General features: G+C 42.3%; 1 protein-coding gene across 4 annotated transcripts in view; it reads right to left on the reverse strand.

Annotated features, from left to right (window-relative positions):
• The window catches only part of ect2 (epithelial cell transforming 2), a 194579-nt gene that overhangs the window by 23478 nt on the left and 155402 nt on the right, over positions 1–15699 (reverse strand). For 2 of the 4 annotated variants that reach the window (XR_009795813.1, XM_061825545.1), the window contains exons 20-21: positions 15407–15526; positions 6911–7049 (exon numbers count right to left, since the gene is read on the reverse strand). Coding sequence is in view for 3 of the 4 variants with exons in the window: in XM_061825545.1 (XP_061681529.1) it covers positions 6911–7049; positions 15407–15526 (259 nt within the window). In the remaining variant the exon portion in view is untranslated. Of the gene's footprint in view, positions 1–3185; positions 3247–6910; positions 7050–15406; positions 15527–15699 lie in introns of those variants that run through there. The other 2 variants (XM_061825547.1, XM_061825546.1) reach the window with 2 other exon arrangements.

Here is a 15699-nt window from a genome sequence, read left to right on the forward strand (position 1 = left end):
GGGTACAACTGCACCCATGGAACTCGGCTGGGCATAGCCTGAATGGGTAACGTTGGTGCCCCTTCACATGGGATCGTCACCTGTGGGAGGGGACATAGGGGCCGGATGCAGTGTGAGCTGAGCAGTGGTAGAAGGCAGGGACCTTGGCAATGTGATCCCCGAAAACAGAAACTGGCTCAAGGCTCAGAGAGAGATGAAGAAGGAGTACTATTGGGCATTTTTGGCCTGTGGGACACCTGAGGCAGTTGATTGGTAGGCAGTCCAAGAGGAATCCAACTTTGGTGGTCGCTGAAGCAATAACTTGGGCGTAGGAGGAGTTCGGTGATGCCAAGAGTGACTTCCAGATGGCTTTGGGGAAATTCTGGTCCACCATGCGGTGTTGAAGGAGGAGGGGAGCGGACACCATCAACACTGTATAAGATGGGGCGTTGGTGACCCTGACTTGGGAAGTTGTGAGTCGATGGGAACAATATTTTGAAGACGTCAATTCCACCAATACACCTTCCCATCAGTAAGCAGAGTCTGGGTTATCTGAGGTGGGTTTTCCATTCTCTGGGGTTGCTTTCACCACCTTGGTGGCAAGGGCTCTGGGGAGGATGGAATTCCTAAAGGCTGTGGATGTTGTTGTCTACAACATTGTGCGAACTTCGGGGACAGTGCCTTCGGATTGATAGACTGGCGTGGCGGTCCCCCTTTGTAAGAAGGGGGACAGGAGGATCACACTCAGCCTCCCTGGTAAAGGTTCTTCAGAGGAATTGGAGAGAGGGTCAGTCTGAAAGTCAAATCTCAGATTCAGGAGGAGCAATGTGGTTGTCGTACTGGTCGCGGAACAGTGGACCAGCTCTTCACCCTCGGGGTGCATGGGAGTTCAGCGAACCAGTATTCTTGTGTTTTATGAACTTAGAGAAGCTGTTAGACTGTGTCAATCAGGGAGTCCTCGGGGGGTATTTGGGAGTACTACGTACCGAATCCCCTGATACGGCCTGTTCAGCCCTGTACGACCACTGTCAAGAGTTTGGTCCGGATTGCCGTGTCGGACCAGTCTCCTGTGAGAGTTGGACTCCGCCAAGGCTGCTCTTTATCAGCAACTGTGTTCAGAACTTTTATGATATCAAGCCGTGATTTCCTTCTCTCACTGGAGTGGTTCGCAGCAGTGTGAAGCAGGCGGGATGAGAATAGGCACGCTAAATCTGAGAGCTTGGTCCTCAGTCAGGAAAGGGTGGCATGCATTTCCAGATTGGGATGAGATCCTGCCCAAGTGGATGAGTTCAAGTATCTTGGGGTCTTGTTCACGAGCGAGGGAAGAATGGAATGTGAAATCAGCAAGTCGATGCTGCTTTCAGAGCTTGGGACGAGGAGTGCCTCTGGACAGTCAGGTCTAATCTATCACATGGCATCAGAGAAGGTAAGAGTCAGTACTCTAGGAGGAATGCCAACTATTTTAGCGACAGCAAGGAAACAAGGAACCTGTGGTGTGGTATCTGGACCGTCATGGACTACAATCTCCCCTAACGACGACAAAACTTTACTGCCGTATCAACTCAATGACTTTTTTAGGTTGCTTTGAAGCCGACACCACCACCCCAGCACAGAAAATCCCTCTGCCTCCCAATGACCAGGTGCTGCTGCTGTCTCTGGACAGTGTGCAGGAAGCACTTGGGAGGACTAACATAAGGAAGTCCTCCGTAACAGTCGACATTCCTGGCAGCGTACTGAGTGACTGTGAGGTTGACCGAAAAGATGTCCTCGCAGACATCTTCAGCACCTCACTGAGCCATGCCATTGTTCCAACCTCCCTCAAAGCCACCACCATCATCCCGGTCCCAAAGAAGCCATCTCCTTCCTGCTACAATGACTATCGCAGGGTTGCACTCCCATCATTAAGTGTTTCAAGTAGCTAGTCATCCCTCCCCCACATGCTGGACCTCTACCAGTAGGCATATCAGTGTCAACCAATGATGCTATCTCCATTGCACTCTACTTAGCCCTCATCCACATGGAGACCAAAGAATCACATGTCAGAATGCTGTTCAACTTCAGCTCAGCCTTTAACACCATCATGCTGCAGCAGCTCATCCTCAAACTAAACCTGTTGGGCCTCAAAAATTCCGTGTGAAGCAGGTTCGCAGGTGACCCCACTCACCCAAACCCCTGCCTCTTCAAATTAGTGTCATCAAGAAGGAAACTGCAGTTTTCAGGCCAAAATCAGCAGGCTAAAAGACAGTTACTTCTACCAGGCAGTCAGGATGCTCAGCTCTCTTTCTGCTTTGTCAAACCACCATTGACTCGAGACAATTAAGATCATGTACAAACCTGAAACACAGCCCTTGCAGCAGTGTCTACATTACTTAACTGATTATTCTGGTAGTCCGTTGAGAAATGTCTATAATTTATTACACTGTTCATAATACTCAACCATGCACATTGAAGCTCATAACGTCAATACTATACATTTATGCGTATTTTAGAATTGGAGTGACTGTTAAAATAACCAGATTGGCTATTGGTTATATTGTTTATAGTATAAGGTACAATGTACATATTTTTGACAGCTTAGTTCAGGGGTGCTCAATGCGTCGATCAGTCTTGGTCGATCGCGGGATGGCATGCCCAAAATGCAATGTGATTTAATGAGTGAGGAATAACTGGTTGTTACATCCAATGGCACAAATCACATGTGTACTATAAAAAATGAAAAGAGTATGCCAACGGTTTCTTTAGGCAGCACACGGAACTCTAACAATGACCGCTGCTCCGCCACACACACACACACACACACACACACACACACACACACACACACCACACACACACACACACACACACACCACACACACACTGTTTCCTACTACAGCCGCCCCGCCACCCCCCGCTCTCAAAGACGTACACTCATAATTACAAATGTTACAGGACTTACTGAAGACTATTTTACTTTTATTGTACTTTTATTTGCTTATATAAGACCACACACATTTAATCAACAGATAAAGTGTTGCCCATTAGCTAATCAGACAAAGATGTGTTGTGGAGCCAGTGGTTGTCCTTGATCTTTGTACGCAGAAAACTGGCTGGTGGCATTCTCCTCACCCAGGCGTTGCCGTGGAGATGATCGACACCAGATAAGGAGCGAAAAGTTACCATCCTGGCCCAGGACCAGATTGCGAGGGGGCAGCCACTTCTACCATGCACCCATACATATAAAAACCCTGTGTTACAGGGCAGCCCTTGTCATCTTCTTTGGCTATCCTGATAAGATTAGAAATGAGCTCATTAGAGGGACAGCCAAAGTTGGATGTTTTGGAGACAAGGTGAGAGAGAGCAGAGTTTGATGGTTTGGACATGTTCAGAGGCGAGAGAGTGACTATGTTGGGAGAAGGGTGCTGAGGATGGACCTGCCAGGCAAAAGAGCGAAAGGAAGACCAAAGAAAAGGTGGATGGATGTTGTGAGGCAGGACATGAGGACAGTGGATGCTAGAGAGAAGGATGCACGAGATAGGCTTAAATGGAAAAAGATGACACGCTGTGGCGACCCCTAACGGGACAAGCAGAAAGAAATAGAAGAAGAAGGTGTGCCTTATAGTGTGGAAAATACAGTACTTGAACTTGACACTACAGGACGGGACTCAAAACACAGCCTTGTGCTGAGCCGGTGCTCAGGAAAGGTTAGAGCCGAATCTCATTGTCTGCGGTCTGTTGGTCAAAAAGTCTTTGAAAGTTGTGAGAGGAGGGAGTCACCGGAGGTCTAATTCAGATATTAGATCATGCGGTATGATTGTATGAAATTCTAAGATGTAATCTACAAAGAGCATCCGAGGATACCTCTGTGGTTGTTCCAAGTGGCTTCACATCACATGCAGAGCCGTGGCATCCACTGTTAATCTACTCACCCAGTATGCAAACTGGTAGAATACGAAGTTGAGGGAGTACATAGTTTTGATGTGCTTGACAACAAGCCTCTCATAATGCTTCATGATGACAGGTGTGAGGGTAACAGGGTAGCAGTCATTAAGGGTGGTTAAAGATTTTTTGGGGTGGATGGGAAGGATTTTTGAAGATTTCAAGCAAGTGGGGATGACTACCTGGGCCAGTGGGAGGTTGAAAATTTTGTGGAAGATGATGGACAGCAGGTGGGTACATGCTCTGAGCACCTTGCTTCGTATTCCGTCCGGGTCAGCAGCCTTTCTGGGATTCACATTATGCTCCTGGAAAGTAAGTGGAAAGAAGATACTGGAGCCTGGAAGGGGTGGGTTGGGAGAGTGCTGGAGCAGCTGACTGTTGCTGGGGTGATTCAGAGTGAGCAAAGTCACTGTTGAGCTCCTCTTCCAAAGACTCACTAGTGTCTCCTGGTGTCACATCACCGCCTCTGAAATTTGTGAGGCTTTCAAGACCTTGCCACACCTCCCGAGGTCTTATCCTGGCAAGATGGGACTTTATTCTCCCACGATGCTTTTCTCCCTAAAAAAAAAAAAAAAAAAAAAAAAAAAAAAAAAAAAAACAACCTGATGGTTTCCTTTATGCACACAATTTCTATACAAAACTTGATGATGTCCAGTACAAGGAAATATCTGTCCAGGTCTTGGTGTTCAAATAGGTCCCAATCTGTGTGCTCGAAGCAGTCTTAAAGTTAATTGATTGCTGACTCAGGTCAGGTAATTACAGTCTTTGTGGTGGGCATGGATCTGCATCTTAGATGGAGTGGTGTGTTTCTGTAACCGTGCTTAATGTTGGTGTACACGTGGTGTTTTACCTTTTGTTGGCTATTTAACATGCTGGTAGAACTTTGTGAGTCTTCAGATTGGTCCTATTAAAGTCCCGGGCTATAATGTGAACACCATCAAGGTGGCCACTACTGGCAATCAATGTTCCCTCTAATTTTTGACGTGTCTGAACACACTAAGCCTGTGAGCGCCCTCTTTGACCACTGTGAGCAACATCAGATGTATGCACTGTGGTCAATCAGTGTCATCCATTGAAGTTCCATGGCTCATTAAAAGGTTCAGATTACATTCCAATCAGAAAATTTTTAAGAACAAATTTGTGTTTTTGCTAACTTACACTGGAAATGTCAAACAAAAATAATATATTACAATACAAATACATACCAAGCCAACTATAAATATGAAATGTTGCTTCCAACTTTGTTTCATTCGATTTATTTTTTAACCCACAATGATATCCCCGTCTGTTTTTCTTGGTGTAAAACTGAATTAATGCTTGCAGAATATCTTTCGCAATGCATGTTGAAAGCTGAATGATGCTCCCAAACAGTTTTAAGTTTAATGTTATGTTGCCTCCTTTATTTTACATACAGAATTAGCTTTTGTGCACTGTATCATCTGTGCTTTCATCCTTTTACAGATTGTGCCAAGGTGGAATTTTAACATTATACACCATCTCATCCTGTACTTTCTACTTTGGCTTCAGACCAGACCTTTTTTGAATAAATAAATAAATAAATAAATAAAAAATAAGAGAAAATCTCATCCAGTTTTGCCACTTTTTCTTTTATTATTCACATACCCTGGTGTTTGTAATTATGAGCGTACGCCTTTATAATGGAGGTGGGCGGTGTCAGGCAAACAAGGAAATAGCGTGTGTGGCCCGGTGTGGCCGTGCAGCAGCTCTTTCTGAGAGGCAGTGTGCTGCCGTGTAAAAAAAACAAAAAAAAAACCATCAGGCTGTAGTTCACTGCGCTGGATCTGTTTTCCTCTGCGCTGAGAGTGTGTGACAAGTGCTCAAATGTGCAGCTTAGAGGGAACGTTGCTGGCAATGTGGACCAAACTCTGACACTGGTCACTGTGTTCGGTACCCCATACTCCTCACAAAAGACTCCCCAAGTACATGGTTGGGCAAACTTCCATGGACCCTTGACAACCCGGCCAAGGTTGTAAAGCTGGTCAACTGTCGCACGGCCAGGACGAAAACTACATTGCTCCAGCTGAATCCAAGATTCAATTTCCTGACAGACCCTCATCTCCATCACCCCTGAATAGACCTTACCAAAACGTCCTGGTGCAAAATACACCTGTTGACTCCCTTACGCTAGAACAAGGTATTGGTTATTGAAAATTCCTGATGAGCACAGAACATTGAGCATTGAATTCCTCCAGCAGCTCTGCAGCACACCTTCCAAGGACTCCAAAAAGAGTGGATACTTTAAACTGCTGTTTGGTGCAAAGGCACAAACAACAGTTGTTGACCTGCCCACCACCCACCCTCCCCCCACCTAAGGGCCACCAGGTACATGCCTCCGACGCCTTGAATCTCAAAAGGGGTTTCCGGTGACCCGCATCCGAGCAAGGGAAACCTGAATACATTTGTGGATGCCATCACAGGGCTTTTTGTCTTTGTCCTCACCAATAACATGTTTGGCCATGGGTGACCCTACCAGGGGCATGAAGCCCCAGGCAATTTAATTCCTTGGATCATTGGGACACATCACATCACCTCCACGTCGTTAAGGTGATGGCTCCCAGGAGGGGCCACATCATTATAAATTTGCATTACATAAAATATAATTACGAGTAACAGACTTTGTTTTTCAATTGTGTGTTTCTTTCAGCTTGTCCCTTTCGGGGTCGCCACAGCGTGTCATCTCAGATGAACGCATATGTACGTTTGGCACAATTTTTACACCGGATGCCCTTCCTGACGCAACCCTTCTCAGGGAGTGGAGGCCCCAGTGGGATACGAACCCACAACCCCTGGTTTACCAAACCAGTGCTCTAACCACTGAGCTACGGGGCCTCAAGACTTTGTTTTTCAATAATATAGTTGAATAAAAAGGTATCGCCAAGTAAACACTTCCATACCATTTATGGCTAGGTGAATAAACGCGTAACATTCCTTAGCACTGATTTGATTGTACTGTACAAAACCTTTCTGCCTTGTGAACATGCAGTCATTTTACCTTCTGTGTCTTGGAGGTCCAGAACTCTTCGAATCTGTGACAGTGGCATCAAAGTGATGTGCTTCAGTGGAGGTGGCAGTCTGGTTTGTCCCAGCGGACTCTTAAAAGTATTGATAACTTTGTGTCGCTTCCTTGCAATCTACATAAAAACAGAATTGGACAAGTAGGGAGATCTGTTATGTGTGCAACCAAAAGGAAGTAGGGGAAAATGGCATTTTCAACCGAGCTGGTTACCAAGCAAATACTTTAGCTCTTTTGAAACCAGAATCAGAGGGAACAGTTTTGCTAGGGATATTTATTGGTCAAAAACTAAAATGTCAGGAAGAATCGTAAAAAGTTGATAAGGCACCAACTAATTTGGATTGTAATTCATCTACCTCAAATGCCATGAATGCTGTCGCTCCTGTTAAAACTAAGACCATCTTGAGGTGACCTAAAACACTGTGGAGGAGCACAATGATTGTAAAGAGCTCTAAATTAAACTGTTGGAAAGCAGAATGTAAGTGGAGAAAAATTAAAATCTAAATTGATGATGACCGACAGTCTTTGTTATTTTACCTAAAACATTTCTGAAATCATCAGGAAGAACCTCAATAATAATTGCACTCTGTTTACTGTGGTTGACAAGCTCACAACCCCTCACAGAAATCAGATAGCTGCAAAACCCGTAACAGCAGATAAATGCAATGTTTGCTTGTTATTTTAGTAAAAAGATACAATCCATCATCTTAAACTAGTAAAAAGACACTAAATCTGAAGCCACCAAGGAAAAATTGGATTAGCATGTCAGAATTGAATACATTTGACCAAAAAAACAGTAGAGAAAACTGTTAAGCACCTGAAAAACCACCAACTGTTTTGGATCAATACAATCTGACATTTTCAAAACGATTGTGAAGTCAGAAGCTGGTTTGCAACAATAAATCGGTCACTGAGATGAGTTTCCTAAAACTCTTAAAGTCGGGAGTGTTAAGCTTTTTTGAGAGGAATGAAGATTAGCTGAAGTAAAACAGAGTATACGTGCATGAATCAGTGACGCGGTGGGGGAAGAGTGAAGCTCCAGGGAGAAGAGAGAGCAAGGGTGGACGACTTCAAATACTTGGGGTCAACAATAAAGAGCAATGGAGAGTGTGGTAAGGAAGTGAAGAAACGGGTCCATGCGGGGTGGAACAGTTGGCGGACAGTGTCTGGTGTTTTGTGTAACAGAAGAATCTCCACTAGGATGAAGGGCAAAGTCTATAAAAAAAGTGGTGAGGCCGGCCATGATGTACGGATTAGAAACGGTGGCACTGAAGAAACAACAAGAAGCAGAACTTGAGGTAATAGAAATGAAGATGTTGAGGTTCTTGCTTGGAGTGAGCAGGTTAGATAGGATTAGAAATGAGCTCATTAGAGGGACAGCCAAAGTTGGATGTTTTGGAGACAAGGTTCAATGGTTTGGACATGTCCAGAGGAGAGAGAATGGGTATAATGGTAGAAGGGGTGATGAGGATGGAGCTGCCAGCCAAAAGAGCGAGAGGAAGACCAAAGAAAAGGTTGATGACTGTGGGTGTTAGTGAGGAAGCTGCACGAGATAGGGTTAGATGGAAAAAGATGACACGCTGTGACGACCCCTAATCGGGACAAGCCAAAAGGAAAAGAAGAAGACTTGACTATTCGAATGGTCTTCTGATTGGATTCCCGAAAAAGAGCATTGAACAGCTGAAGCTCATTCAGAATGATGCAGCTCGGGTTCAGACGTGAACAAAGAGGTCAGAGCATATAACTCCGTTTAAGTCTTTAGATTGGCTTTCAGACAGAATTTTTTTTAAAGTTCTGCTTCTAGTTAATAATTCACTAAATGATTGAGTAAATTGAATTAACCATTCATGTTCTGGGGTGATCCACAAGCTGATTACCTGTGCTGATTGCCACACCTGTGTTGGTTTGCCATACTTACCTGGGTGATCACACAGAGAGGAGGGTATGTGGAGCAGAGCAGAGAATCAGAGTAAGTCTAAATGTTTGACATTTTGTTTTGGTCCATTTATATGCATATAAGCATGACATTGATGTGAAATGTTTTTTTGTTGTTATTCAAATGCAGTTTGGACCAGACGCTTGTGGCCTTCATTATGTCATTCAAGAGTTTGCACCCTTGGTAGGCGGAGCGAGGTTGGCTCATTCTCTTTATTTGTGTGTATTGTTTTAATTAATTGTTTAATTATATACAAAAATGGATGACGATATTGGGAGCTTTATGGTTGGATGTACAATGAAATGTGTTTTTAGAGAAAACTGAACTTTGTACCTATTAATATTATGTGTTTTTTAGATTCACAGTGCTTTAAGATGCAATAAAGTTTTCACCGGTTTAACTCTACGCTGTCTTATTGATGCCAAGGGCTGCTAAACTAAGGTCAAAGTTGAGAGAACAGAACAGAGGTGACATCAGCCCCATGTGCGAATGTTTTCAAATCCATGCGAAAAAAGTCTTCCTTTTTTGTTGTTTCTACTTTTCCATATTTCTTTGAGTTTGAACTTTTTTTTACAAATGTATTTCTTTGTATTTTAATGATTTCATTCATGTAAAGCAAACTGAGTTACCTTGTGTAAAATGTATTATACACACATACGCACATTTGCATATCAATATACTATATATACAGTGTCCCCCAAAAATGTATACACACTTCAAAAGTCCTGTTTAGCTTAGCTAATTAGCCGCAAACAAAGGTTTGTGCAGTCAGATCATCACAAAATATCGCTCAACACAGATCAAGTGTGTCAATCAATCACACGTAGTTATGTTATGCAAGCGAAGAACTGCTAATTCATTTATATGAGACATGTATTGAAAATCAAATATAGGGCATACCTTCGTGCTAACATAGTCCGGTTTAGCTTAGCTCGGTAGCTGCCAACAGAGACACGTTTGTGCAGTCGGATCATCGCAAAATATCGCTCAACACAGATCAAGTGTGTCAATCATTCACATGAAGCTATGTTATGTAAGCGAAGAACTTCTACTTCATTTATATGAGACATGTATTGAAAATCAAATATAGGGCTTACCTTCGTGCGAACATATCTGTTCCAGTTGATGGATTCAGTTGATCGTGCGGTCTTCCACAAAGTTTGATCCATCGAAGACATTTTTGATACTCGGTCTTTTGTTCCGGTTGATTTTAGATGGATTCAGTTGATGATGCGGTCTTCCACAAAGTTTGATCCATCGACGACATTTTTCGTACTGGGTCTTCGGTTTTGGAAAGGGTACGAATTGAACTCCACCAACTAGCCTTTCAGGATACCTGTTGTCACTATTATAAAGTCTGTGACTACACCTCTTAACCATATCTGTCGTTAAAGAACCCAAATACGTGATAAAACGCCAACAGAAGCTGTACTGGACCATCCAGCGTTGTCTGAGATAACTGCGGGTCCAAAAAAGAGGTGTGGTTTATGCAGATCTCTGGCCTCTGATTGGTCAGTGACGCGGATTGCGCAATTTCTACGGAGGGGTCAATTCATGACCCCGTGAAGAAAAACCCTTCCACTATTAAAGTGTCCAACACCAAAGGAACAATCGAAACAAGCTGGCAAAATAGCAACTTTGAAGGCTGATGTTAGCCTTTTTTCACAGCTATACATTGTGGCTCAAGACAGGGAAACGGATGTGGGTAGCTTTTTTCAGAACGTAAATTACCCACACGCCATCTCTTTCAGACAGAGGAAAACTGTGCCTGGGCAAAAAGTCAGACTTGTTTAAGTGCCTGATACAAGCACCTGATACAGACACTCCAGGTTCACTTGAGAGACAAGACCTTGATGATGACACTGATCTGGCAGCTTGTCTTCAGCATGTGGCTGAGGCGGAAAGCTCAGTTGGACAACTGGATGTTGCAGAGCTTGATGTAGGTCTACTTTCTTCCATTGAGCAGACACCAGCATCAGAGCAGCATGCCCCCCCAACCCCCCAAAAAAAGCACTCCAGCACTCGACACTTTACATAGCTTCACCGGTTGCAATGGTCTCTCTCTTTTTTGGCAAAGGAAAGGTGTCTCCATGGGCTGCACTGAAATGTTATCCTGCAGGAACAGAGGCCTTCGTGTTCATTGTAGAAAAAGCTTTCGTTGCCATGAAGGTGAACAGCCCCCACTTCAAATTGCTGGAACACTTTATAGTTGTCCTGTATAACAAAACCAGCAAACTGGGCTCTGTTGATGTGGCCCGCAGAGAGCTGTTTGCCTCAAAGACAAGATGATGATGGAAGTCCTTCCTCACAACAGGGAGCATTATTACTGCATTCAAACCGTGCTGTCTCCCAGGCAAGCATTTGGACCACTCCTGACTGGGCCCAGCTGCAAGCACCATCTCCAGAGAGATGGGGCTAAATTCTGGACAAGGACAGCAAGGCTTGGGTGCCTCTTTAGATGAAACTGCAAATAGTATGTGCAGTTTGCAGCCAATGACTCAAATGTGCATACAAGGGTGAGAGAGGATGTCGCACCAGATGTGGTTGCAGGAAAGGTGGATGGCAATGCACAAGATGGTGCAAGTGCATCTGTGATAAAATAAAAATGATAATAATGATAAAAAAGTGATTAAAAAATATTTGAACTGTATCCTTTTCTGATTTTAATTTAATTGATTTATATCAAATAGGCTACTGCACTTACAAGTTCTACTTCAGAAATAAGTACACAAGTAATTTGTTTATATATATATATATATATATATAATATATATATATATTATATATATATATATATATATATATATATATATATATATATATATATATATATATATATATGAGAGAGAGAGAAAGAGGGCAAGAGAGTCCATGTAATATGTGATCTACAGGGCCAGTGCTACAGATAGTCCTTATCATATTACAGTTCTTCATTATATAATATTTGAGAAATTTACATCCAACTTATCTTTGTGTTTCCTGGTTTGGATATGCTCCTTGGTATTTTTTGCTCCTCGGCTTCCATAATTGATCATATGCACAGCACTTTGCTGGGAACGTCCACTTTTTGTATGTGTTCATTTAGATGTGTTGATAAAGTTTTCGTTCCTATCTACACAGTTACACTTTTTTGAAGCCATGCCCATCTGAAACAGTTTTTTACCCTATGGTTTTTATCCATTTCCCTGGCACAATATTCATCTTTTCGCTCCAAGACTTTCGCCATATTGGAAAATGTGCAGACTGCTCGATAACATATGCAAACGTATGTCTATAACTATAACTAACTATAGTACTAACTAGTATAACTACTATAGTACTATACTAACTAACTAACTAAGGCCTAGTAAACAGAATGCTTCTCTATGAAATGTTAACATCTGAGTGAAAATACCGATGAAATACCACCAAAATGCTGCCAGAAATCGGAACGTTGTCGTTATTATAAACACAAAATTTTATGCAAACAGATAGCATTGCCATAAACAGATAGCAATGCCGTTTTCCGCTATCACAGCTGTGACTAATTTCACAATGAGCGTTGCCGATAAATGCTGGCGGCCAGTCTTGATCACAGACTCGCCCTGCGTCAAGCTGTACCCTTCCCCTCCAATTTTCTCAACAGATTTACACGTTTCACAGAAATGACATTTTCAGCTGAAAATTGGAATTCTGCGAATCCGTGGAAAATTCTCATCCCTGGTATATGCAGTATTGATCACGTCACGTGACTGGCCCCCATTGACCAAATTTGAAGTAGGGTCGACAAAATTGCCTCACAGAGTTTGACACTTTTGTCGAGTCGGTCCCCATCATATCGCAAAACTGCCCAGCTAAAATGGCTGCCCGTGAGTTTTTTTTTGTAATACAGGCACTTCTAAAAGAAGTCATCACTGCTGCTGAAGAAGTGGAAAATTGTAAAGCAGCACGGCATTTCAAAGCAGCTAAATTGAATGTGAGATTGTGAAGATGAATGAGAACATAATCCATCAGAAAAGCATATGGAAGAGTTTTGCAGAGTTGCGCAGTTCCCAGAGATGGAGGAAGAGCTTCTACACATTGTAGGCTTAGGATTAGTGTGCACAGTAACCCTGGGCTATTAGCAGTGTGGAACTTTCCCTGACAGAGATGACAATTAGAGGAATAAAGGGAACCAAGACTGTTCGGATTCAAAATATGTTTCCCTACAAACACCATGGATGGCACAGAGGATGACATGCTGTAGGAGGAAGATGTTATCACTGTTCGATGCAATGCAGGAGGCACCGGAGCTGGACCAAGTCATCAATGATGAGTTCCACAACGATGTACCAAAGGTAGATATTGTGGATCTTTTTCCAGTTTGGTTAGTCGGTCATCAGTCAGATGCTTCTTTTGAAGGCTTGGCCAAGTATGTGTCATGTAATGAATATGAACTATCCACAAATGTTTTATGCACAAATATTTTATGCAAAAAAAAAAACCTTTGAGCACAAAGAATCATCTGGAATTCTGCTTCATTTAGAACAAAGTAACAAGAACAAAGAACGAAAGATATTCTGTTTATAGGAATTATTCCTTATACAGTAAGAGTCACAGCTGTGCGAGATGCAAAGTCTTCTTAATTTAGAAGAGGTAAGCGATAAGTTTGTCAATGCCCCACAAGCTTGTACAGAGTGCCTTTACCCGTTCGCAGTTCCTATTATAGACCAGTGCAATGACATATGTGCAAAGGTAGCAGTTTAAAGTGACAAATCATGTGATTGTCTACAAAATATATTACTAATACTAATACTGATTGGACCAGGAGGATAAGCTTAAGAGTGATTTAAGACCGTTATATGGGGTATCAACAGTATTAATAAAATGTTATACCATCATTGAGCATTTATTTTAGTTGGTTGAGGGATTCTGTTCTGACAATTACAGAGACCAGGACAAGCATGTCCTGTGGCCAGTCCAAAGATATACACAACAGCTACATCAGCACATGCGCAAAGATTATTATTAATGATTGATGTACAGACAAATTTTCAGTATAGTATAAACAAAAGTAGAAACCGAGGAAAACAGAAAATTCCCAATATTTTGAGCGTATGGATAGCAGCAAGTTGGTAAGGCACATTGTACATCGGTAGAAAGGTTTTCCCTTTTTTTTTTAGGTCGACTTTGGTGTGCACATTATACTTCAGGTTGCATTATACGTGAGAAATTATGGTATATATACACACACATGCACGCACACACACTTCATGAAAAATATTTTGATCGTGGTGGTGTGTATTCCTCCTTCTGCAACTGCGTGTGTACCCATCCCTATCACCATTGCAGACATGCCATTGCTCTCTGCCAATCTCCCCTTCATACAGTATGTGGATTATCAATCAAGAGTCCAAAGAACACACATCCCTTCATTTTCCATATGGCTTATCCTCACTAAGTATGCGGGCATGCTGGAGCGTATCCCGGGTTAGGGAGAGATGGGGGCACAAACCTGAACATTCACACCTACGAGCAATTTAGAGTCTTCGATTAACCTACTATGGATGTTTTTTAAATGTGGGAGGAAACTGGACAATTCGGAGAAAACCAATGCAGGGACGAGGAAACAAACTGTGAGGCAGATGTAAAAAAATGCCGGCCACTGTGCCATCTATGGAAAACGAAATTTATGCAAAAGTCAGAGGAAAAAAAATACTCGAGTTTACACTGATCTAATCAGCTTGATCAGATCGTCTGATAATTTGTATTTTGTCAGTTTTGTGATCACAGTAGTGTCTTAAACGGGCAGTCTGACAATGATGTTATTGATCATTTCTACAAATCAAGAAATTATCCTTGACACAATCTTGTTTACTCCAGGGACATTCATCACGTACATTTGAATCTGAAAGATAGGTTATTTTCAAGCACTATCACATGTTTTGTGATATCCCCTGGGCAACTCTGAGATTAACAAACTAACTCACTAGCACGACAAAACACACGGTTGACGACAGGTCACTCTCTCCCATTTTCTTCTGATAATCCTGTCGGTGAAATCCACACGTCGCTATCCCCATGGTAACGAGTGAATTCAGTTACATTTAAGTTGACCAGATACTGATCACTCGTTGTAAAAAAAAAAAAAATAAAAATAAAAAAAAAATAATAAAATAAAAAGATCCGGTGATATCACAATGCAATATTTTATTGCAGGAGTCTGATAGTGCAATCGTGAAAGAGCAAATTTGTCTTGGAGTCTGATCTGCGCATGTCGGGTTATCACTCACCTGTCTTCTGTCCCGTCATAACATCAAAAAGTATCAACAAAAAATGCTAATTATCAGCCGATCTGATCAGGCTGATCCAATGCTTGTAAAGTCTGGTATTAATGTATTCTTTCTTTATATATTTTTTCCTTTACGGTGACACAAAGGCTGCCCCAATGCCCTAAATGCCATGTAAAGTCCAGAGGAAACAGTTGGATGGACTAAGAAATGCAACAATAATCGTCTTGTCTATTCAATTACATTGATTACATACATACATTTCAAAGGCCCAGGACTTAGAACTTTTACCTCCAGACAATCACTGAAGAGGAAGAGTGTGACATGTTCACCACGGTCACATGGTCGGTCTCCGAGTGCAATGGTTTCCACTTTGTAAACCAAACTCCGATGGGAGGATAGCAAGTTGGCCTGGAGAGAGAAGGTTGTTACTGACAGTCAAAAGAACAAACGATCCACAAACAAGGTCTAAACAAGTCTAAATCAGTAAATTGTTTCACACACACAGATGTCCTGGCGTACATGTGTAATAACCACAGATACATGAACAGATAACAGCATATTATATATATATATATATATAT

Source organism: Syngnathoides biaculeatus, chromosome 7 (assembly GCF_019802595.1).
Source record: "Syngnathoides biaculeatus isolate LvHL_M chromosome 7, ASM1980259v1, whole genome shotgun sequence".
NCBI classification, from domain to species: domain Eukaryota; kingdom Metazoa; phylum Chordata; class Actinopteri; order Syngnathiformes; family Syngnathidae; genus Syngnathoides; species Syngnathoides biaculeatus.